The sequence below is a fragment of the Erpetoichthys calabaricus genome, chromosome 1 (genome assembly GCF_900747795.2).
Source record: "Erpetoichthys calabaricus chromosome 1, fErpCal1.3, whole genome shotgun sequence".
NCBI lineage: Eukaryota > Metazoa > Chordata > Cladistia > Polypteriformes > Polypteridae > Erpetoichthys > Erpetoichthys calabaricus.
The window spans coordinates 229,053,510-229,080,200 of record NC_041394.2 but is presented as its reverse complement, the minus strand read 5'-3'; the positions used below and the strand labels follow the sequence as shown (position 1 = coordinate 229,080,200).

Below are 26,691 nucleotides of genomic sequence, written 5' to 3'. Positions count from 1 at the left end.
TTGACAGATGTCATACATTACACACAGATGGGTCATTCAACTCAAGAGGTGCTTTGACAGTGTTATATATTACATATTTGGGTCGTCCAGCTTCATCAGACATGTAGGTCACATCATAACATTTTATTATCAGAATCCTTATCTAGTAAACATTTACAATTTACAGAAAATAACAGATTAAATCGGTTGACTTTCTTAAAGGCTTTTAATCTTTTAAGTCAGTTTATTCAGTCATAGGGTAGTGAAGGGCTAGAGCCCTTCTTGCATGTGTCAGGCAGGAGGCAGCTACTAGACTTGGACAGGATGCCAGTCCATTTTAGAACACATTCATAATTCAACACATTCATTCTGGGTCTGTCCACTTAAGACTTTTCATTTAGCATAACTTGCATGTCTTTGTGGTGAGAAATTCAGGATAACAGCAGAAAATTTAAGGAAAAAAGGGAATACATTCAAATTCCACATGTGAAGTTAACATAAATTTTATATAGTTTCTCAAACTAACTATCTGGGGAGAATACAGTGCTTTAGTTATCATATTGTTGGACGAGGTCCATGGATGTTTGTAATTTTGGGCACATTCTAAACATCTGACAAGTGTATTTATGTGTATATGCATCATTAAACAATCTGAGAAAATAAAAAGAATTGCATACAGTATCAATGGTCCATTTGAAATATGAGAGGTCCACATAACTAGTTATGCAAGTGATTTGGACAGATTTCCTTTAACCTCATAACTGCCACTGGTAACCATGCTGTTTCATTTGCTGAGTCTTTTTTTCGCTCCTTAATCCAATTTGTTGAAACATCTCTCACTATTTCTTTGATAACCTATCGGAAGCAGAAAATTAATTCAAGCTAAGCGAGCAAAAAGTGCCACAGCAAAAAGTGGAACACATTTGGTTGTCCAGTGGTGAAAGCCCAAACATGAGTGTATCCAAGCAATCCAGTGGAACTTCCTGGAAAGAGATGCGCCTTTGAAGTTCAGCTAAAAAATAAACATGAAAATTAACTTTGCGGTAAACATAAGTTCATTTTGTTTTCTGCCTGTGAAAGACATGTATGTGTTGTGTTCCATGCTGTATATACAGCTTAGGTTATCCTACCTACAGTGTAGAGAACTTCAAATGTCAAAAGTGTATGACTAACGCAGAGATCGTTGGAAAAATACATCCTTTGGAAGACCATTCAAGCATCTCATAACATTAGGCAAATAAAAATTTAATCGACTCAGTATATTTAGATAATTCAGTCATTTTTGATTTGGGTTCAGCTTCCTCTAATGCCAGTGCACCAGTCTAGATACACTTTTAGTGAGTTAACAATGAGGCAAGGATCAAAGATGTCTCAATTAGTCCCTTGGAAGCAGCACTTCGCAAGCATGTCTGTTGAGAATGACACATAGAAGTTGCTCATAATTGTTGATTTCATGGTGTATAATGCTAGAATTCCAAATTATGTACCAGGTGCTAACATCTGCAACACGGAGGATAAATACAATTTCCTGGTTGAAAGTGAGGTATTCACTTTATTTCTAAATGTCAACACTAACAATATCATTTTGAAGTCTTAGAAGATGTCGAAGACCTTCATTTCTGCATTCACCAAAGCTAGAAGAAAAGGTGACAACTTTAGTAATGCCTAGACCCTAGACCCCTACCAAAATTATACAGTGTGGATGTGGTTTGTACTAGGTTGCAGTGCTTTCACTACTGGATAGAGATCTGGTTTGCAAATTAAGTATAGCATTTTTTAATGGCTGACTAATTATGGCTGACTAATCAGAGCACCATCCATGCCATATCCCTATGATCTTAAATCTCTCTAGCTATTTTATGTAACTATTACCGAAAATCTTTGTCTTGGGTCATTACAAAAACTTGTGTTATGAAGCAAAATGTAATTAATTGATAACCAAAAATACAGAGCATTATTAGACTAAGAATTAAAATTAGTCCTTTGACCTAAGGCACCTGTATTAGGTATTAGTGGCTTAATTCAAATTAAAATAAAAAAGATAAAACTATCCCAAAAACATCTTTAAATTTGAAATGCTGTTTGCTAAACATTCAGTCTCTTGGAAATAAGCTGCTTTGATGAATGACATTATATTAAATACACATGCTGCTATCTGTCTTCTTCCTGAAGCCACACTTAGTAAATCTGACACTATTCCTTTAGCTGAGGCAGCATCAAATATTTTCCCATGACTTTGTAAATAAAGAGAAACTGGACAAGGTTAATTTCTGGAATATTTATTTTTGTTTAATTATTTCTTTATCTAATAATGTCACTTTTTAATTTCTGTTGCCACCATTTTGTGGCTATTTTTTACTTTCCCAAAGCCATGTTGTTTATGGTTGTTAAACCCATTGCTAGCATGTGACACTCAGGTCAGATATCTCATTGTGGCAGTGCTCTTTGGATATTTAACATGGCAGCATACAGACCTTAGTTATCAAAGTTAGGGTCAACAATGCTTTTTAGAGTTAGTCAGGGTCCAATGAAACAAATAACAACAAAAATGAATAAACAAACAAGTGAAAACAGAACACAGTCTTTTACTGAATAAAAACTTGGACAACCAAGTAATTCCAAGGAGGGGACCTCTTAACCTGTGATGTCATAGCTAACACGATAATAGCAACACCCAAAATATTGGGGCCCATAAAAAAAAAATCAAAATGGTACCATAGGATAAGGAGAAAAATAAGTAACATAAGAAAAGATGCTTTAAAACAAAAAATTATATTGACCATTAGATTCCTTGTCCCAAAAAACTTGTAAAATGATATATAAATTATATTTAGAACCTCAGGAACCATTAAAAATGAAAGTCAAATAACAACAATTGGCTAATTTAACTCCATTTTTTTTTACCTTAATCATGTACTGTACTGTACATCAAAGCCTCAAAGAATCTTTTCTTCAGGTGAATGAAAACCAAATTCAACCAGGGTTGTGTTTTTATAGTGTACTGGGGGTTATTTAAGCTTCAGAAATCTTTATAAGCTCACACTGATAAAATTTACATTCAAAATTTGGTAGACTCTCATGCTGCTGAGAATTTTATTAGTACTAGTACCAAATACATACTTGCCCTATTAAGTTTAAAATATATGTTGAAGGATGTCCAACATAGTCTGGTTTTATTGACTATGTTATGACATTGTTGCAAATAAATGCAGCACTAATACACCAAGAGATAATTTTTTCTTAGTTATCAGTTCTAAATGCATCAAAGTGATGTTAGGGTTTTCTTGGTTGAATTGACACAACCCAAAATAAATTGGGAATCCATCAACTAAGAATCTAGTGGAGAGGTTTCGCATAAGCTTATGAACATTATTCACAAACCACACTCCAGTTTAGTGTACTGTTCTGTTAATGCTACACTAGTTATCTTTGTTGACTTTACTGATGTCATTCTAAAATCATTCGCGTTGTTTCTCATCCGCCGTATGGTTTTGGTACTAAGCTTTTACCTGAATCTCCTTTACCCAAAGGAAAATTGTATTTTCTTTTGGTTCAAGGATTTTTAAGAACATGGAGGAGTACATTAAAGTGATGGAATGTAGCCTTCCCTGAAAGTAGGGAACAGTCCTAATCAATATGCCAAGTCTATTACCATCAGCTGAAATGTTTTGGCATGATAACACAGTTTTGCTTTTGCGCACCTCTCCTCCCACTCTGATTATAACCCTTGTAAAGGCCTAAAGTCTAGATTTTGAGCTGTATCAAGAGTTATATATGTGCAAAATTTCAAGAACTTCACCTCAGCCTTTTTGGAGAGATGCATGTTTTGCCCTCCACCATTACAACACCCTTCCTATTGACATTTTTGAAATGTTATGTAGCCTGAATTTTAAGTTGGTTCAGCATTATTATATATGCAAGTTTTCATTAATATCAGCTCAACTATTTTGATATATTGCACATTTTTTGGATTACCTCTTTTTACAACCCAGACTATATGTTACATTGGAGCAATGGCAATGTACATGCAAAATTTTGTGAAAATTTGTTCAGCCATACAAATATTTGCATGATTGATAAAGAAATAAATAGACAAAGAAACACATAAGATGCAATCTGAAGATTGAAATTTGGTCCCATAGTGTGGAAAACCGATAAATATCATCAAATGAAGATGAAACATTCAAAAGACAGAGGGTACTTTGACTTTACTTACAGTATATAGTTAGATGTTTAGGTAGCTGTTTTTGCATAGCCATTTCCATTTTATGGTTTCTGGTTGCAATGAAATTGCAAAGTTTTTTTAAACTTTATGATACAACCTATTAATTAAGCAGCCATATATTACCAAGTCAGTTTTTTTTTAGTTTGGGGTTTGCAAGGACCAGAGCCTAATATAAGATGCAGGGCACATAGTGTGGACCAGCCATTGAAACAGTGTTGCAGTCCATCATCAGGCACTCGCATACATTTTTTTCCACACTCTTCTAAAAGGGACTGATTTAGAGTTACCAAGTACATAAACTTCTGCATATCTGAGGTGGGATGGGAAAACCTATGTATACATGAAAAGAATGTGGAAACTTGGTACTGACAGTTACTATGCCAGAATTTTAATTCAGATCTTTTGCACTATGAGGTAACAAGGCTAGCTTCCGTGTTACCATGCAGTCGACTTACTGCTAAAGGTTTTTTTAATGCAAGAGAGAATATGTGTGTTTTTAAGCATACTAATAGTGTAACCTGATGGAACTCTGATGCCAGATGGCAGACTTTCAGTGAAAAGGATTAACAAAACTAAATAAGATTCATTGGATGCTGCAAAACTAGTCTTTAAAATAAGTGGTGTCTGGCTGATTAGTATAAAATGAGCATCAATGACTGGTAATTCAAGTTTTTCGAAATGTCCTCTTTATAATTAAGCAGAGTTGTGAATATATAGGAGCAGGTGTAGTCAAGTAAATTGAGTATATCTAAAATAGTAACCAGAGGTGGGTAGTAACGAGTTACATTTACTCCGTTTCATTTACTTGAGTAACTTTTAAAAAAAATTGTACTTCTTAGAGTAGTTTTACTGCACCATACTTTTTACTTTTACTTGAATACATTTGTGAAGAAGAAATGCTACTCTTACTCCGCTACTCTGGGCAACACGTGAATCGTTACTTTTTTCCATAAGATACGCTATTTTTTTGCCAGAGAGAAGCTGCCAGTGGATCTACTGTATGACTGTTTCACCAGTCAGATGTAGCAATAATAATCACAAGACTCCGTTTCACCAATCAGACGTAGCAACAATAATCACAAGACTCCGTTTCACCAATCAGACGTAGCAACAATAATCACATGGCTCCGTTTCACAAATCAGACGTAGCCATGCAGTCACATGTCCACACACAGACTGTGGCGTCATAGCGGCACAGACTCCTCACAGACAGCAGACAGGGAAAGAAAGAATACAAGTGGAACCTCGGTTTGCGAGCATAATTTGTTCTAGAAACGTGTTCGCAATTCAAAGCACTCATATATCAAAGCGAATTTCCCCATAAGAAATAACGGAAACTCAGATTATTCGTTCCACAACCCAAAACTCTTCATATAAAAATGATTAATACAAAATATAAAGTAATAACACAAGTAACAAATTAACCTGCACTTTACCTTTGAAAAGAATCATGGATGGTGTGAGTGAGTTTCTAAACTCTTGTGGGATTTCACCCAACAAGACGACACACGGAAGAGCGTCCCGAAGCAACCGCAGGCACCCAGCACTGTAGCAGCTCGCCGTAAAAGCGAATCCGAAAAGATTGCGGTCATGCTATAAGCAACTGCCATTGATGGGTGATACAAGGAACATTATAAATGCGCAGGGCACAGTATTACTTGGCCACTAACCTGGGCATGACCCTGCCTGACTGCTGTGTCTGTGTATAGGAGAGTGGCAGATCCCGCTGCAATAAATAACCGCACTGTTCCTGTTTCAATCTGAATAAAAATGGTGTCGCTAAAGTATTGAGACTCAGCTTCGTGTTTTGGGGTGCAAGACGGGGACTCACACATCACAGCACACACACATGGTCACAATGCTGTAGTAAACAGTATACACTTGTACGGATGTTGACTATATGAGTGAGGCACGCCAACTGACGATTGCCCACAATCCCGCAGCGAGAGAGAGAAAAACCATCAGCTCAGTTGTGATCACGTGACGCTCGGCAGACAAAGCGTATACGGACTACTCGTATTGCAAGGCCTCACTCGTTTATCAAGTCATAATTTATTAAACATTTTAGCTCGCCTTGCAAAACACTCGCAAACCAAGTTACTCTCAATCCAAGGTTCCACTGTACATGAAATATGAGAGCTAACTCGTGTTGAAGCTTAACCATCACTTCACTGAGGGAAGAACAAGCATGTTTTAACCAAACATGCACAGACGCAGACAGTCAAGGTAAAGTGAGACTTCTTGTACGTGCACAAGCTGCCTTGTTCTAATGTTATTTTCTATCAGCTGTGATATTTGGAGGACAAGTGAATATGCAGTATTATACTGTCAGTGTACAGTATATCTTGTCACTGTAAGTAGTTTGCACTGTTCAAACATACATGTTACCTACTGTAGGTATTGGCTTCAAAAGCTTTGTTGTGAAAAACTGATATTTGGAACTTTGTGTTATTTGTGCATCATTATTTTGTAAAGATGTTATTTATTTTTACTCATTTTTTATTTTATTATTTGAAAATAGCAGAATTTGCACATTATTTTATATTTTTGTCTGTCTTATTACTACATTTCTAAAAAATAAATCATTTATTATGATCAAACAGTTACTCAGTACTTGAGTAGTCTTTTCACCAAATACTTTTTTACTCTTACTTGAGTAAGTTTTTGGATGACTACTTTTTACTTCTACTTGAGTAATATTATTCTGAAGTAACGCTACTCTTACTTGAGTAAAATTTTTGGCTACTCTTCCCATCTCTGATAGTAGCACACATCAGATAAAAAAGATAATTTAGTGCATAATCACACTTCTAAAAAGTATACTTACTCATTAAAATAATGTTACTTCTTCATTATTGAAAAAGTTTATTCCAGTTTAGGGTTGAGAGGACTGTTGGCAATCCCAGTAGCCTTAGACATAAGGATGAAATCAGACTTGTACAGAGTACATGTCAGTGGCTGACCACAAACACACACCCACACACACACACACTGTACACTCACTCACTCACTTGGAGCCAGTTTAGATTTGCTGCTTATCCTAGTGTAGGTAAAGAATTAAAACACCTAGAGAAAATCACCCATAGGAATAGACAGAATGTGATAGCTCTATACAGACTGTCACTAAACCAGGGGGTTGAAACCGTGTGCTGCTTAGGTAATTTTGAATGTGTCCAGAAATACAACTATAATGCATACATAAATAAAAGACAGCAAAAACAGAGCATAATGTATGGCTTTAAAGCAATATAAAGCAAAATTTATAGTGAAACACTGATTAGTGATGCTTTCCTAAACTTGTTACAGTCTCCTGTTTTTGTTTCTTATGGCTCTTTGAAAAAAAGATTACCAATGTCAACAAAGAACAAAATAAAAATGCAAAACTCCCATATACATTGGAAAATAATGGAGTCAGGATGCCCAAGAGATCAGGGGTTACTGTAAATAACAAGGATTCCTCAGGGGAATTTGGTTTTATAGCCTCTTTTGTTTTGAAATGTTTATCCTTATAGAGTCTGTGATAATGATATCAAGGGTTCCTTTTAAACTTAGACTTTTTCATATTAGAATTTCTCAAATGTTTATAGAATTATCTGGCTAGAAAGTAGTTATCAGGATCACAAAATAGAGAAGGAGACCCATGTTAGCATGATGGAGAGAGAGAGAGGACTTCATATTGTTGAGTATTTCTGAGAAAGATCAAGGGAAGAAAGCGCTGTGACTGCTATAGGTGCTAGTCCATTTTTGTACTGTATATTGAGCTGAGTTAAGTTAGGTTAGAGTAGGGTGCTATTAGGTAGACTTTAATAACCAGAGGTGAAATTTATTTGCAGCAAGAAAATAAAAAATAAGGAAATGCTACTCAGATACAAGAAAATAAGCAAAAACACAACAACTGACAACCAGTACACATAAGTTCACATACTCAAGATTTGTACGACGATGGAAAATCACCTTTAACATAACATAAAATAATAAGTCAGAGTTTAGCAGCATACCTATAAGTAATACAATTCAAACTTGTTATAGAGAGAGAGAGAGAAAGGTTGGGAACATGCCCTGATACTCTTGATGCTCTTGATGTACCCACCACACGACAAACCACCTGGATTGAGACTTGAGTGCAGCCTTTCAACAGGTAACACCTCAGCACCACACTGGAACAGTGTGAGGGTTTTTTTACGGTGGCTGGAGTGCCAATCCTGCCACCAACCTCCAAGTTTTTCCTGTATATTGCAGTACCTGCTTGCAGGGCTGGATGCAGATTAACGTCATACTTAAGACAAAGCATTTGCAGGTTAAGGGCTTTGCTCAATAGCCCAATGGAGTAGAGTCACTTCTGCCATTTGCAGGATTTGAACTGGCAATCTTCCGATTGCCGTCACAGATCCCTAGCCTCCGAGTTCTTAAATCTGTGTAAATTAATATGAGCTTGCCACTTCCAGGTCTGCAATAGTTCCCACCAGTAGCAAGACCAGGAATCTGAAAGCAGCTGGGTCTTTGCTAAAATTGAATGGACCACACCATACGTTCATATATTGTACTCTAAGAAAGTAAACTACCACAATAAATGCTTTTCAGGGTCATCTGTAACTGGATTAATATTTATATAACCAGTCCAGTTTTGATTATAATAAAACTTACACACTACAAAGGAGCACTTAGGACTGTCTGCTACTTTAACAGTATTTTGTATGGTTGCTTTCCCTTTGTATTTACCATGTATACTTGTGTCTGTTTTGTCTTTGAACAGCAGAGAGATGTATTTGTTTACAAGAAAATCTATTCTCACTTGTTTCCTGAGTTAGTGTGTCAGTCCATTCTAATTTGTCGTCATCCATGTGCCAGTCAGTTTTTATGTAATGCATCTGACAGTTTATTCTGTATACTAAGTAGGTGCACTGTTACTTGCAATTTTTGTTTAATGTACCAAGAATGTATGTGTATTGTGAGTAATAACTTATAACTTGATTTTAAATGGTTCCATCACGCTAAACATACTACATCATTAAAAGTTGTCTGATGTCCTACTCTTACATTGTATTAGGCTATATAAGACTATTTGTAGGCTTTGTTCTGGGTGGCACATATACATACATATATTTTAGACTTTAAGTTTCTTACATTTTCCCTATGTAAATTTAATTGAACTGGGCTGCATTTCCTATAAGCAGGCTAAGAACATCGTAAAATACATCATAAAACAGATCGTCCATAAGTATTTCTCAAACCCAATCATAACTAAAATACCATGTGAAATATTTTGTGATCTACATTCTTGCCAAACCACCAAACCTGTTAATCAGTAAATGATTCTTAAACTGACTATCTTTATCACCAGCCTTATATTAAGTTTCATGGTATTCTAACTCTTGAGAATACTAAAATGTATTAGTTACATAATTACTGTAAATATATGAATGCATCATGTGAAGTAAATCATTGGGTATGGTGAATGGTTTGTATCATAAGTTTATATAGACTATAATAACTGGGTTATTAACTTTTGTGAAGAGAAGTCAAGCAAAATTACCTATTTTATTGGCTAATTAAAAAGATTACAATATGCAAGCTTTCAAGGCAGCTCAGGCCCCAGGAGTAATATTCATTTATATTTAGTCCAAATGCCTTTATGTCTGGCAAGATTGTTGTTAATAATAATATTAATAATAGTTGGACCCACTTGCTGTTACATGTTTACATTTGTCCTGTATTTGTTTGGACTATTGTAATTTGTTTACAAGACACATGTCCAGCTTAATAGTAATGTTACACTAAATGCTCCACATTACTATAAATAAGAATAGCATTTTTTCTTAAAACACTGTAATTCTTGAAGCACACTAAATAATACCTTAAATTAAAGACACTGTCCAGGAAACATTGTGAGCACTTACATTACATTTCTATCCAGAGCTTTGTAAACGTTAATACCAACCACACCCTGCATATTATAGGAGCAGTGGTTAGTACATCAATACCCATTCAGACTCCAGTCCTTTTGGAACCTACTTATACCTGTTATAAATGGTTCTTTAAATTGAATGTACAGGTGATTTGCGATTATCATGGACTTTTCATGAATATGGTGGTGTGGACACTTTTTGTGACTGAAGACAGAGAAGAAAATTAAAATTAGTCAAAACCTTTTATTGATACATACCAGACAAGGGTAAAATGACAGGGAAACACAGTCCTAGGACACCGCACTTCATCTGCCTCGAGCGCAGATGTCCTTGCTCTTTTATACCTTTCTAGTCTCCTGATCGTTGACCACGTAAGCAATAAAAATAGCGTCCTGACTCATTTTGTATTTTTCCAATTTGTAAAGTCATTACCCTAAAGGTATATTTTCTAGTCACACACATCATCAAAAGAAAACTTCCAGAAAGTATACATGCTTTTTGTCACGTACGCAAAACACAAACAAGTTTGATCATTCTGTCCTATTTTCTGTACTTACACACATACATTTTGTTCAATTACATCATTTTATGTTTTTACAGTGGCAAACTAGCCTGGGAGTACCCATGATGTCTTCATCTAGGCAAATTCAGCAGTGCTCCTGAAGGCAAGAAATTATGAAGTTGGTAGGGGATTGCTACTGGATGATAGCATGTATCATTGAAGTCCATACCTGTTGACACATTGCAGAAGGAAGCCATACAACAGCATGCAGCACACCATTGAACCAGAAGCATGGTAGAAAGCAATAGAGCTAATTGAGAAATGTACTTCTGTTGACATGATCATAAGTCATCAAGTAGCATGAAATTCTCAACTCTGCTGTACTGTGGACTGATAGTTGTATTGTGCAGTGCTGCACAATACTACTGTTAAAGCAGGTATACAACTGCCCATTGCAGTTGAAAAAACTTTTAATTTTTATGTATTTAACTATCTTTATTTAATAACGGTTGAGAAAAATATTAAGTTCAGTATGTACAGAAAAAAATGTACAATTTACCTTCAGACTGTCCAGGTTGTATCTGTGTGTCCAAAAACAAGAAAAAAGAAAGTATACATTACTTTGCAAACAGAAAACAGCAAAAGATGAGTATGGTCCAGACGTGTTCAACCATTGCTCACTTTGTTCAGAAGGAAGTGTTATTGGCACTGATATAGATCACCAGTGATACTGTGCCTTAGCCGAAGCTAATTGTCTAACCATCACATCAAATTTTTTCTTCTTCAGTTCCATCAGCTATGTATGGTGCAGTTTACACTGCTCCAGAAGTTCAAGTTTTAATTGAGCTTTTTGTACTTTAATTACTTCTCCCTTTCAGAATATATTAACTTTGACTATAAGCACAGGCATTCACCTCTGCATGTGGTTCAACAACAACCAACAACAACATTTATTTATATAGTACATTTTCATACAACAATGTATCACAAAGTGCTTTACACTTTGATAACAAAAGATAACAAAAAGAATGTTATGAGAAAAAAAATAATTATGTCACGCACACTATCAATAAAGGTATTGGAGAGTTCTTTAAAAAAGCCTATTGGTATTGGGTCAGTGGCACAGGTGGGGAGGCTTTCTGCTGAGAAATTATTCTGTGTAGTTCATGTTGATTTATTCAATTAAAAGAATTTGACTTGCTTAAAAGGACATGCTAGGATTCAATTGGATTAACTTTGGGGGGATGTATTTTATTATTTCTAATATAATTTATTTTGTGATAAAAAAGATAGCAAAAGCCTAACAAGTTTCACTAGTAATTTTTTGGTGGCATTCCTTTGAGTGAGCTGGGTTTAAAAGACAATCAATAGTTGAAAATAAAACTCTGGATTTCCAGCATCATTTATAATTGTTATGAAAATAGTACTGCCTCTCAAGGTAAACTGGGTTGTTATATTCAGTTATTTTTGCCTTTCATAGTGGATTATCAGTTTAGTTTTTCTTCATTTATACTCAGCTCTCCGTCATGTCTATTCAAATCAAACACTCTTTGCGTCTTCCATGATGTAATAGTGCTGGAGGATTTCTTAACTGTCTCTTCAGGCGCTACTATGTCAGCAGCAGCTCTTACCTTAGCATTAAAATGTTAGAGGTACTCTTGGACTGGGACTTCTCTGAGATCACACAAGCTTGAAATCTCGCTGGAATGGGATTGATGCTGAGGCAAGGATGCCTTGTGAGGTATTCTTGGAATATTTTTGCCACACCTATCCCTCCAGACACTCCCTGTGTAACCACAGGCCCAATGATTGCCGGGTCCAGGTCCAGCCTCTCTTTAATTCTTCTGCCCTCCTTTTGGACAGACTTGAGAAGACTTGCCATTTGAGGAACTGACTTTTGTTGTGATGTGCATTCATGTACTCTTCGCTATCTCTTGCCATTTTTCACAGTTGGAAAGAATACCACATGCATTAGTCAATAACAACAGTCTGTTTTTGGCAGTCTCATCCATATTACTAACCGAGAATGCTAAACCGGATGATGGACGCAGGCACATCCGGCCATGGGCCGTAGCTGCAAAAAGACGTACTGCGCAGGCGCAAAAAGAGTCCACGAGAGTCGGCTGAGGAGCCGAGAAAGGCGGACAAAAGAGGGCGAGAGAGGCGGATGAGGGGCCGCGAGAGGCGCAGGCGCAAAAAGAGTCCGCGAGAGTCGGAGAAAGGCGGAGAAAAGAGGGCGACAAAGGCGGATGAGGGGCCGCGAGTGGCGGACAAGACCACAGAAAAAAGGAGTGAGCACATACAAAAAGGAGAAATGAGGCGCAAAGTCAAACGCAGGAAAAGCACGAAACACATTGCACACGAAACTAGACCCGAAAAAAAAAAAAAAAAAAAAAAGAGGCTCGCGCACAACAGCAAGGCACCCCCCCCGCTACAGGCACCGGACGGGACACACACCAAGAGGGGGATTCAACAAGCCCATGGAACACAAAAAAAAGAACACAAAACCACCCCACAGACCCTACAAGCGAGGGACGGGACACACACAAAGAGGGGGATTCAACAAGACACAGGAACACAAAAAGAAAGAAGACGCTCGCGCAACAACAATCCTCAACAATACCCCCCCCCCCCACCCACATCCATAAGAAGTCACACCCAAAGCCACATATTCTAAAGTGAACGTCAGCACCTTCACACTAGACAGCATAGGTGTCAGCATTGGTGGATCTCCTTACAATAAAGCACTATTAACCGTTCAACTGCAGAAAAGGAAACATATTAACAGTGACTGCGACCCTCCTTATTACTTATCCATATTTCGGATGCTGAGAGAGAAACAAGTCATGAATACACGGTCACGGGTACAAAACGAAAAGGAAAGGATAACAGGAACAAACACACGAACACGAAAGAAACAACAAAATAGACGGCTATGCAGCATAGGTGGATCTCATTACAATAAGGCACTATTAACCGTTCAACCGCAGAAAAGTCTCCATATTAACAGTGAGTGCAATACTCCTTATTACTTATCCATATTTCTAAAAGAAAAAATGTCTCGACTCCAAAAACGCAAAGCTCAACTAAAGCTTCTAACTAACGATGTACCTAAAAGTAAAAACTTTATGAACTGCGTTAGATCCTACAATAGTTCATTTGCTTTTAGTAAATATCAGGCCACCAAAAGGCAATGGCCCATACTGCTTTCCCATATGTGCACAAATACTGCATCGCATTGGAACAGTGCACCCTGAAACAAATCAACAACGCAAATATGCACAAATCTACATCCTGGATCCACATGACGCAAACTATCAATCAAAGTGCTGCATCGCAACAGGCACGGATTCAAAACGAAACACCTCCCATCTCAGACATACGTTAACGGCAAGGAAGGCTACAACGGGCTTCTCACACAGCACAGGCAAATCGATTACAGCTCCAAAACAACACGTCCCAAATACTACACATGCAACAACGCGCCTCTCAAACGGCACAAGCAAAACATACACCGGGAAAATTCATTCGGATTAATGAATGTCATTTGCAATCATTGTCATTCAGTTCACTTCCCTGAAGAAACAACTGGCAATACAAGTAATACATTTAGACGTTGTTGTCAAAAGGATCAAATTAGACTGCCTTCTTTACATTCATATACTGAATATCTACAGAAGATTCTAACTGACGATGTACCTGAAAGTGAAATCTTTATCAACTGCATTAGATCCTACAAATCGGTATCCACTATGAACATTAACGGTGGCACTGCACATGTCTTCCGTCTTCAAAAAATGTTGTTTATTGATGAATGTACAATGGCATGAAGTCACTTACTCAACACCATTCATAAACTTCTACAAACGTTTATGAATAATAATATTCGATTTGGAGGAAAGGTACTTTTATTAGGAGAAGATTTTAAACAGTGATTAGCTATTCTTCCAGATGCCATGCACTCAGCTATTGTTCAGTGCACCTTAAAATACGCAGACAATTGGCATTGCTTTCAAAAGATACAGTTAGTAAAAAAGATACGATGTCCAGAACCAGATCATAACGATTGCTTATTACAACTGAGAGATGGTACACTCACCAATACAGATGGACTTCAGCCACATATTATTACAATTCCTCAAGCCTTTATCTGCGACGACTTAGTTACAGAGAGATTTGGAACAGCAATCTCATTAGACCAAATGCCCCTTTTAACACAACGCACTATATTATGTCCAAAAAATATTAATGTGGAAAACATAAATACCCAAGTCATTCCATTACTTCCTGGAGAGACACAACTCTTTCTAAGCTCTGACAAAGTTGACTCTGATCACGATAATGACCATCTTCATTGACCTTACAAGTTCTGACCTGGAATTACCTTTTACACTTAAACGGCGTGTACAAAGAAATTTTCCAATAAACCTTTACACTGTGCCACACACTTTATTGTTTGCTTTCTATTTGCATCATCTACACCGTCACACTATTCTATATCTCATTCATACATCACGCTCTTTGTCATTCCCAACACCAGGGGTTGGCGAGCGAAGCGAGCAGGGGGCAGAGCCTCCTAGTTTAACAGAAAGCGGTTTTATGGTTAGTTGTATCTTTTAATAAATCATAATAGTATTAAGTACATTTCTATTAGTTAAGATGTTTTTTCTAGTTTTCTAGTATTTCAGACTCCAGAAATTAATAGATTGGCAGAATTAAACCACACATACTATATTGTACAAGCACAGCCCACCCACATTTAAGGCAGGCTTAAAAGGTGAGCGTAGCAGGCTAGCAATTCTTTTTAAGTGAAGTAAAGTAAATTATTAATCTGTTCCTTATGCAATGATAGACTTCTATAAATTTTGAAAGATGTTTGATATGAAAAGACCTTACTTATGAGAGATGTGAATGCCCTATGTGAAATTTGTAATTTCAACCATCCTTTGTAAAAATAAATGTGTTTTCCAGTCATAAATAGAAACCAATCACTACAGTAAAGTATTTGTTAGGTGGAGAACACCAGTAACACTGCATGCAATAACATAGTGAAAAGACTTCTTACCATACAAACTGGATGGAAAACATACATATCAAGCTTGTAAAATAATTTTTATTGATAGGTGAGAAACAGGTATATCTACTAACACCTTTACAGTTTTTTAATAACTGGATGACTTTACTCCTAAATAAATTAAAGCACTTCAAATTAAACATAGCATTTAAAAATCCATTTTGCACTGATCACCATCATTGTACTGCCAAAAATGCATGGGTTTTTCTCCCAAAGCCTTGCTTACCAATTGCCAATGGACCTGTTTATTGTGGGTTATGCTGCTTACTTTTAAAGTTGTGTCTTTGATGAGAAAAAAGAACTTCAATAGGATATCTTGTATGTATATGTATTTTTGTATATTTCACACTCTCAAGTATGTGAACATTGCACAGAGCATGCATTAAGCACTGCTATGTAAAGATTTTCTTTGTATTTTGCATCTTGTGAATCTTATATACTGTAGATGATGTCAACACTTGAGTTTTTTTTAAGCAACTTTTGTTTACTTGAACATTTTCATAAAAATAGTATATAATCAATTGAATTATCAAGTAATAAAAAGATGAATACCAGTTGCTAATTGTTTTATGGCCTGGAGGGCCTTTTAAGTCCCTAAATGGAACTGTTTCCTGGGGTAGCCCAGGAAAGGGACAGGAAGCCCCCAGGGTTGTCCTGTTAGAACTTGCCCTCCCTGCAAGCCTTCTGTCAAATAGCTGGGAAATCTTTGAGACATTTTAATGTGCACCAAGGAGACTTTAAACATACATTATAAGTCTTCCTGCTGGCACCTAATGGCATAGGGGACTTCAAACATACTTCTCCTCCAAAGACCCAATCATACACTGGAGCCCAAGGAGTATTTCTGGAGTGCCACACACAGTAATGGAGAATAACGCTCCCTATCAGTTATGGTCTGTTGTCACTGACAATGATAATAATGCCAGTATACCTGCCACTTTGGGATCTTACAGCCTGACTCCTCTCACTACAGCAGTGTCATCACAATTACAGTTGCTGCTTACTCTTTTACAATCATCTGTGTTAGATTTTATTCTTTCAAGTCCTCAGGCATTTGAATTTTGCCCTTTTAATACTGATTTTTTAATCAGTTGAATGTTTTTCCATTTAGTGTGAACACTATGCCTTCTTCTGTTATGAATGAATATGATTATATCCCCTAAATTCTCAAAATGAATTGTAGGAAGTTGGCATTTTTATGCTCCCAGTATGTTTTATTAATAAGGTGCCTTGTTTAGTGTGTCATTAATAGCATATTAGTGACATTATGATAGTACAGTTACTTGATAGATTTACCTCATTATTTTTTGCATGTTTCCTTCTAACTTTTCTCACATTTTTGGAATATTAACAACAGGAAAAAAGAAACTGAGCTTTTCAAAATATAAGATTTTTTTAAAGTGTTTAACAAGCTACTTTCATGACACTGTTAAAATGAGTTGTTGTTTCCATGGTAAGATGGAGAAATGACTTTATGGCCCAATACATCTCTATTATTACTAGAATTTTTGTGTTGCTTTTTTAGTTTTATTTAATTGGGTTCTGAGCAACTGTTTTTCCTTAACACTTGTTGTTTCTATAGCAACAATGCAAGATTGTTAAAAGATTTTTCCCCTCTTGGCAGCATAAAATGGTATTTTACTGTTCTTGCTTAAAGGTGAGATAAAAGCATTTATTTTGTTTTCAGACCTATTTTTGTCAGTTTCTTGCATTCCAGTAAAAATAAATTCTTATTGTGTATAAAGTTAATCTAAACTACATCTTGCAGACCTTTCAGTTCTCTCCCTCAAATGAAAATATGTATTGCAAAGATCTTATTGAAGTTTCATGGACATGTTAGCCTATGGGCTTTCACTATCTGGGTCATCCAACATTCTGTAAGGACATCCTATTTCTGTTTTATAAATTTACCTACTAAGACATTGGTAACAATCATTTTGTACTTAAGAAGTCCTGAAGTTAGGTAAATCTAACCTAAGATGACAAGAAATATATACAATATTTTACTTTATCTTTAATTATTTAAAGTAGAAAAGCCAACATGCAAAAGTCATATTTAAAAAAGTGGATCTGGACTGTCTAACTGACAGGCTACAGTTCATGAAGCTTCTGAATTGTGTATAACAAGTGGGAACTGTCCTCCTACTTTATGTGTTCATCTTCAATACAAATCAATTTAAAATTTGGCTCCAATTTATGTAATCTACAGAGGTTCTCAGATGACTCTCCATTGTAGGCAGCATGAGAAGGAAGAATATAAAACTGATGGAGGACATTGTCATCGAGTGTGGGTACAATCATAGTTGGCGGTGTCCCAGAAGCCGTTCAGATCCATCACCGTAATACCATAACAATCTCACATCACTTTACCTGGCAAACAAGCTATTTGTCCAAAAGTCAAGTTTGCTTGATATACAAAATGACAAAGGAATAGTCACTACCCCATGAAAGGCAACATAGCCAAGGAAATTGACAACTGAAGAAACATAGCCACAGTGCCAGGGAATTCAGTGTACTCATAAAAAATAAAATAAAACCTGTACAAAGTGCCACTTTCCATACCAAATAAGTGATTGCCAAAAAGACAAGCCTGCTCTGTACTGAAATGTAAACTTAGTAAGGTGAGAGTTGCCATGCCACTCTGATAGGCAACTCAAGACATGGTGTGACACTGTCTCAGCATTCGAAAGGAGGTGGACACCAAAAACATATGCAGAGGCAGTGCCATACACAACAACGCAAATGTGAATAAGGTACCACCATTTTGTGTGCAAGGATCCACAGGATGAACAGTTTTTATAATAGCCCACCATGCCACTTCCTATTTAAATACATATTCTGTGAAATATGTATGAATGTAATCTTTATAAGCAATTAATTTAGAACAATATTAGGTTCTACTTCATTTATTATTTTATATTTCCAGCTGACTGAAAATGTTGTTTTGCTGGTTACAATTAAACAGTAAAGGGGTCCAGCATTAGTGTGATATTGGAAAGCCACTAATCTCACAGCTTCCCTTTGCGTTCCTCTCACTTGCAGTAAAACAATCCAATACCAGGTGAGAAGACGCACATGCAATTAAAAAAAAAAAAACTTGTATAAAGTGTCTCTCCTTTGCATGCAGGAGATGCTTACTAAATATGGCAAGAATTTGTGCTGACTGCTGATGCTGAGTTTTTTGTAATAAGCCTATATGCCTCATGCCATTTATAAATGTTTACATATCGACATAAATATTGAGTATCGTTGTAAATTTTAAAAACAAGTTAGACACTGTATGCCTGCGTAACATTCAGGTGTGTTGGCTGATTAAGTTAACTGTAATGAAAGTTGGGGCATTTAATATTTTATTTACTTCATCCAAGAGTCAGTTATTAAGTTTTTGTTTGATATTTTTGTAGTTGGAACACACCCTCCGATCCCCCTTCTTAAAGAGTGGGACCACCACCCCGGTCTGCCAATCCAGAGGCACTGTCCCTGATGTCCATGCGATGTTGCAGAGGCGTGTCAACCAAGACAGTCCTACAACATCCAGAGCCTTGAGGAACTCTGGGCGTATCTCATCCACCCCCGGGGCCCTGGAACAAAGGAGTTTTTTGACCACCTCGGTGACCTCAGTCCCAGAGATGGGGGAGCCCACCTCTGAGTCCCCAGGCTCTGCTTCCTCATTGGAAGGCATGTTAATGGGATTGAGGAGGTCTTCGAAGTACTCCCCCCACCGACCCACAACGTCCCAAGTCGAGGTCAGCAGCACACCATCCCCACCATATACAGTGTTGACACTGCACTGCTTCCCCTTCCTGAGACGCCGGATGGTGGACCAGAATCTCCTCGAAGCCGTCCGAAAGTCGTTCTCCATGGCCTTCCCAAACTCCTCCCACGCCCGAGTTTTTGCCTCAGCAACCACCAAAGCTGCATTCCGCTTGGCCTGCCAGTACCTATCACCTGCCTCCAGGGTCCCACAGGACAAAAGGGACCGGTAGGACTTCTTCTTTAGCTTGACGGCATCCTTCACTGCCGGTGTCCACCAACGGGTTCGGGGATTGCCGCCACGACAGGCACCGACCACCTTACGGCCACAGCTCCGGTCAGCTGCCTCAACAATAGAGGCACGGAACATGGCCCATTCGGACTCAATGTCCCCCACCTCCCTCGGGATGTGGTCGAAGTTCTGCCGGAGGTGGGAGTTGAAGCTACTTCTGACAGGGGGCTCTGCCAGACGTTCCCAGCAGACCCTCACAACACGTTTGGGCCTACCACGCCTGACCGGCATCCTCCCCCACCATCGAAGCCAACTCACCACCAGGTGGTGATCAGTTGACAGCTCCGCCCCTCTCTTCACCCGAGTGTCCAAGACATGTGGCCGCAAGTCCGACGACACGACCACAAAGTCGATCATCGAACTGAGGCCTAGGGTGTCCTGGTGCCAAGTGCACATATGAACACCCCTATGCTTGAACATGGTGTTCGTTATGGACAATCCGTGACGAGCACAGAAGTCCAATAACAAAACACCGCTCGGGTTCAGATCGGGGGGGCCATTCCTCCCAATCACGCCCTTCCAGGTCTCACTGTCATTGCCCACGTGAGCATTGAAGTCTCCCAGCAGAACGAGGGAGTCCCCAGAAGGTATGCCCTCTAGCACCCCCTCCAGGGACTCCAAAAAGGGTGGGTACTCCGAACTGCTGTTCGGTGCATACGCACAAACAACAGTTAGGACCCGTCCCCCCACCCGAAGGCGAAGGGAGGCTACCCTCTCGTCCACCGGGGTAAACCTCAATGTACAGGCTCCAAGTCGGGGGGCAATAAGTATACCCACACCCGTTCGGCGCCTCTCACCGGGGGCAACTCCAGAGTGGTACAGAGTCCAGTCCCTCTCAAGGAGATTGGTTCCAGAGTCCAAGCTGTGCGTCGAGGTGAGTCCAACTATATCTAGCCGGAACCTCTCAACTTCGCGCACTAGCTCAGGCTCCTTCCCCTTCAGAGAGGTGACATTCCACGTCCCAAGAGCCAGCTTCTGTAGCCGAGGATCGGACCGCCAAGGTCCCCGCCTTCGGCCACCACCCAACTCACACTGCACCCGACCTCCTTGGCCCCTCCCATAGGTGGTGAGCCCATGGGAAGGTCTATCTATTTTTCCATAGTAAAAGTGCCTTGGTTTAAATAGTTTTGTTATATGCACTTAACAGGTAGTAGGTCTATATAGACATGTGGGATATGTCCTTTTTTGGATGCTGATAGATAGGGAGTTCTCAGCCTAAAGTAAGTCTCTTAGGGGGTCTGGTACATGATTCACAACATTTATGATCCCCACTATAATTTACAGTTTACTACTTTGATTTTTGTTTCATTCATCTCTTGATCCTGTTAAACTGTTTCACCTGCCACTTTTCCAGTGAGGTAGAACAAACATTTGCTGGTCTTATGGAAGAAATTGTATATAAAAGTATTTGACCAGTAAAGTAAGGCATGCAATCTCCTGGTCAATTTTATTGTTTAGATTAAGGCAAAGAATAATTTACTGATAAAAGTGGGGGGATGATGGAACCTTTAGTAAACAAGTAAAAGCAAAATCATAGTTGTGTTGTCTGTAAGGCAAAACATTAATAGAAAAAAAAAAAGCCAAAAGGTAAGGCACACTGTAATGAAGTCCAAGCAACTCACAGAGGAAATCCAAAGCAGAAAGACCAAAGAAAATTTACATGCAGTTCCCTTCATATAAGGAATGACCTTTGGCAAAATGCTCATCTGGCTCAATGCCATAGGCACACAATATGATTATTCTGCGACAGAAGGCTTACCTGAGGGTGAGACTTGACAATAGCCTCACATAAAACTAAAAGAAGGATGCTATTTTGGAAAAATTAGGTGAATAGGAATGACAAATGGGTGCAATGCATTACTGAACTTCCTCACTATAGACAGTCTAATTTAAAGAAAGGAATATGAAACTGTTGCCATTGTAGATAGATGGAAGGAGGTGTATGGTTAAATGTATTATTAAAAACATGTAAGTAGATAGTAGTAGCTTTGGATTGGAACCCTGTATTTTCTATTTATAGCTTGCTGTTATGATTGCATCCACAATAATCATGTTTCTTGCTACAGTTTCCATTACTGGTTTAATGGAGCAATTTACTTAGTTTTTATTCAGTTCAGTAGGTATTCTAGCTGTGCAAAATGGATAGTAACTCAAGTTTAAATCAATCTTTTACCATTGTGATAGCTGATTGATGTTATCAAGTACGAAGAAAACACATTTCCGCAGTTCTTCCAATATGCAGCTGATGTGCTGAAAATTGTTTATTCCTTTTGAAGACAAGCAATTGCAATGATCACATTACTTTTGAACTGAAAAAAATCCTGATGTTGCAATCACAGAGTGTATCTCTAGATGGAAAGATACTTTTCTGCTTCATAAATCTGCATCTTTTAAGGACTTGCAAGTTGTGACATACTAATACTGTGATTTTTGTTTGAAATATATCAATAATACTGTTCCTAAAGTTTTCTTGTAAGTTTTTTGTTTGTCATTTTTCTTAGCCTTATCCTCAGTCTCTTTTGGAAAACGTAATACTCTTCATATTAAAAACATGCTGCAGAATGTTTTACACTAAAAATATCTACAGAAGTACATGGTATAAGACACAGACAGACATACAGAACATCATAGTATTTGGACTGCTGCAACTAATGTGAAATGATTTTACTTTATTTATAAAAGAAAAATCTATCAAAGTATGAAATAATCTAAATATAAAAAAGCTGAACTGATATGTTTGTAATATTTACTAGATTGTACTTGGAAGTGTAAACTTCTATATCTAGATATATATAAAATCTGTCTCGCTTTTCATGAGAGAACTACTTAAAAGATTTAGATCAGGTTTTTTTTCTATAATTTGCTTGACCATTCAGTTTGATTTTGCAACTTCTGTCATCCCACTAAATATCATAGTTCACTTGCAGAACCGATTTATTTGCGCAAATCCAGGAGAGCAGTTGCGGGCCAAGTGGAGGGGGACAGGGCCATCCTCACTCACTCTCCAGGCTCCGTTTGACTCGGTCTGCTTCTCGCCATGTGTTGGAGCATACCTTGCCTCCGTTTAGCTAGCCATACCTGTTTGTTCCACATATTGTTAAGGAGTAACGTTTTATGTTTTTGAGAGGGAGATCAGAGCTACATGTTTTAGAGGGTAACTGCTGATTACCAGAGATATCACAGCCACATGCTTTTCTCCCCACACAGGGGACACTGTCCTGTCAAAGATGAACACAATCAGATACTGTGCCAACATTTGACATTGGAGTGTACCTACCTTCTGCTTGGCCAGGACGACATTTTTGTTTTATTGATTTTTTTAAAGTTTGTCCTGTTTCACTACTACATGTGTGGAGCCACGGGGGACATCTAGTTATATAATAAGAAGGAAAGTCCAAATGTATATGTATTTTGATGAAATTAACACTATAGCAGTACACAGCTGAGAAGAATTTTATTTGTTTGCAAATTTTCTATCTATCTGTTGGTCTGTCTGTCTGTCTGTCTGTGTTCTGATTTTGTATTATGTTTCTCCTGCCAATACTGTGTTAACTGCATGGGGCAGCAGCAGAATTTAAATGGAAATCGAATCTGGAAATGGATCTTAATCAAAGCAATAAGTGGTATGTCGTAGATTGAAGATCAAGAGAGAAATAACCAAGGCTTAATACACACTAAAAAACACATAGTCAAATAAAGAGGGAAAGAATTCAAAAAACAATAAATAAATACACAAATAACAAGAACCAAAATGTCAGTCTTAAATTGTAAAAATATCAGAGCCAGAATTTGTTAACCAGAAATATTTCAACACAACAGAGGAATTAAAGTTGAAGGTGGCGCAGTGGTAGTGCTGCTGCTTTGCAGTAAGGAGACTTTGGAAGATTGTGGGTTCGCTTCCCGGTTCCTCCCTGTGTGGATAGCGCTTTGAGTACTGAGAAAAGCGCTATATAAATGTAATGAATTATTATTATTAAAGGTTTGGGTTGAATCCAGTTAAAGACAACAAAAAAGAGCTCAATGCGTCCTCTTTACTCTTGACTTGGATATGATGTGAAAATGGCGGCGCTCATAAGAAAAATAAAAGTACATCATTTGATTTCAGCATTATTGAAAATGTATCAGATATCAAAATAAATATGACCACAAGATTCTTTGACCTCTAAACCAAGGACTAATTTTTAGAGTTCAAGGAGAATTTATAGAAAAATTAGAAACATGAGCCTGATCATGACACATACTGATTTTCAGTCATTTCATTTGCAATAGTTGTCTTGTTCTGTATACACCTGAAGTATACAAAGCAATGTAAGAAGAATGCAGTAGTTTTCAAAATGAAGGAAAAAAGAATATTGTCGGAATTGCTTCATGGATTTCCATACTCCTTATGTCTATAAACTAATGAAAGATAATGTTACAGAAACCCCTCTAGGAGGTACTGCATATGTAAATATCAAGGTAGACTTTAAGAATAATGTATAGTTAGTGTGAACTTGGTAATGAATTTGGCATGGAGCTGGACAGTTTAACATCTGTGGCAGAGCGAAGGGCGCTCAGCAGGCTCCTATCAATTATGGAGAATCCACTGCATCCACTAAATAATGTCATCTCCAGACAGAAGAGCAGCTTCAGCGACAGACTGCTGTCACTGTCCTGCTCCACAGACAGATTGAGGAGATTGTTCCTCCCCCAAACTATGCGACTCTTTAATTCCACCAGGGGGGGTAAACGTTAATATTTAACATTATACATAGTTATTGTCTGTTTTTTTCACCTGTATTATTATCATTTTTTAATTTAATATTATTTATTGTATCAGTATGCTGCTGCTGAAGAATGTGAATTTCCCATTGGGATTAATAAAGTATCTATCTATCTATCTATCTATCTATCTATCTATCTATCTATCTATCTATCTATCTATCTATCTATCTATCTATCTATCTATCTATCTATCTATCTATCTATCTATCTATCTATCTGAACAATTGTTTGTACACAACTGGCCCATTCATAGAAATAATGATCTTCACTAACTTGATTGATTTAAATAGGATCTAATTAACCGTTACCTTTATACTAATTTGCTTGACATCTTTAAGCAGTGATGATGTGCCATGAATAGCTGCTTGAAACAGACGCTGATTAATTAATATGTTTTCTGCAATAAAAATAAAAGCTGTTTTCTGCATGCTGGTCACCACCCTTTCAATGTGTAGTTATTCTAGCATATAGAAGCTTGGCCTGTTTTGACAATGTGAGCTAGTCTAAAAATGGGTTATAAAAGGAGAAATCACTCTTGCTTTATATATTATACTATAAAATGTTTTCTGTTCCTTTGAACACATATTTTTATAAGAATATTGTGTTGACTTGCAGTGGTGTGGTTCCTAGCTGCCTTTGGGGTGTAGTTAGCTAGATCTTGCTTTGTTTGTATGAATGTCTCCTGGTTTCTGTCCACATTGCAGTGACATGCAGGTTACATTTACTGGCAACTGATTCTAAATTGGCTCATATTTAAATGATGTAGATGTGTGTTGTATAATTTTGTAATGAAAAATTTGGGCTATGAGCAAAAAATTAGAGTTTTTGCTGGTAGACTCTCAAGAGAAAATGTTTTTCAGCTTTTTTCTATAATTATACTCCCATGGTCACAGGAAACTGGAAACTGGTAAAAGAATGAAGCCCAGTGGAAACACACTAATTTTTGATTCATTTTTACAATAAAAATCAAAAATGTTTATGTTGTGATTAATCTTACAGTACCTTTGCTTTTTTATAAACAGAATAATATTACTCATTCTATATTGTTTAATAAATCTCCAAATCAATAAATTCTACACTATTTGGTTTTAAAATACATTATTAGTCAGTAATGTTAAAGCTGTCTGTACCAATATGTGTATATACTGGATTGCTAAAGGCTTACCTAAAGATCTGAACAAAATAACAAATATAGAAATCCCTAAACTCTAGTTAAACAGTGTTTATTGCTTAGACAATAAAAAGCAAAATTATGACAGAGGTATAGAGTCTGAAGAAGCTGGAATAATAATAGTTTTTGTTTTTAACAGTGGTATCCCTGGTAGGAAATGCGGAACAATCATCGTGAAAGCGGAGGAACTGAGCAACTGCAGAGTAAGTACTTATTTACTGAGATAATGGAGCTGCATATATTTTCAGGCCTTCAAATTACAGTGAGCCTGGAGAAAAAGCTTCATCATCATTAGCTCTTGCTCGAATGCCTCCTTTTGAAGTAATGAGTAGTTGCCTTCAAAATGGGAGCATGGAATGATACTGTAAATACATGTGTGCCTGTGGTGTACTCTTGGTGAATGCACCTGAAAATATGTCATCAGTTTTAAATGCAAGTACTTTGATGTGAGTTTTTACATACATTTTTTTCTTGTATTCTGTCTAAATATGCATACTTTTAAAAAGGTTGGAACATAAATGCTTTCTGTTGCTATCCTTGAAAAAAATATTCTTTTTCACAAAATTTAACAGTGCATATCTATGTCTGCTTCTTTGAACATGAGGTATTATCTGATTATGTCAGGAGGAAAGCAATGTGAATTTGTGTAGTTTTACTTTCTTTGAATGTGCTGGGCAGTGTCATAGAATACTTATCTACATCCAATAGAGTAAAATTATTTAGTTTTCAGGTGCTAGTGTACTGTTATGAGGAATAGCAAGCAGTTATGCTGGTCACAGGCAAAGTCAAGCGGTTTCATTTCCCTCACTGACTGCATTTCATGTGCAGTATTGATTGCTTACCATTGTATTTACCAAGTAATAATAAAGATAATAATAACAATATTTTATTTATATAGTAACATTATCAAAAAGGTAACCACCCTTCTCTTATTTTCTCTTTTATAACAGGAACTTAGTGCCATTCATTTTTTTAATGTTTTACATCCAATTAATATTTAATTGCTATCTTCTTTTTAAATATTG

General features: G+C 37.3%; 1 protein-coding gene across 1 annotated transcript in view; it reads left to right on the top strand.

The window, feature by feature from the left end:
* LOC114659672 (copine-8) overlaps positions 1–26,691 on the top strand; it is a 650,855-nt gene that overhangs the window by 332,968 nt on the left and 291,196 nt on the right. The window contains exon 7 of the mRNA XM_028812277.2: positions 25,806–25,869. Within this exon, the coding sequence (XP_028668110.1) occupies positions 25,806–25,869 (64 nt within the window). The remainder of the gene's footprint in view (positions 1–25,805; positions 25,870–26,691) is intronic.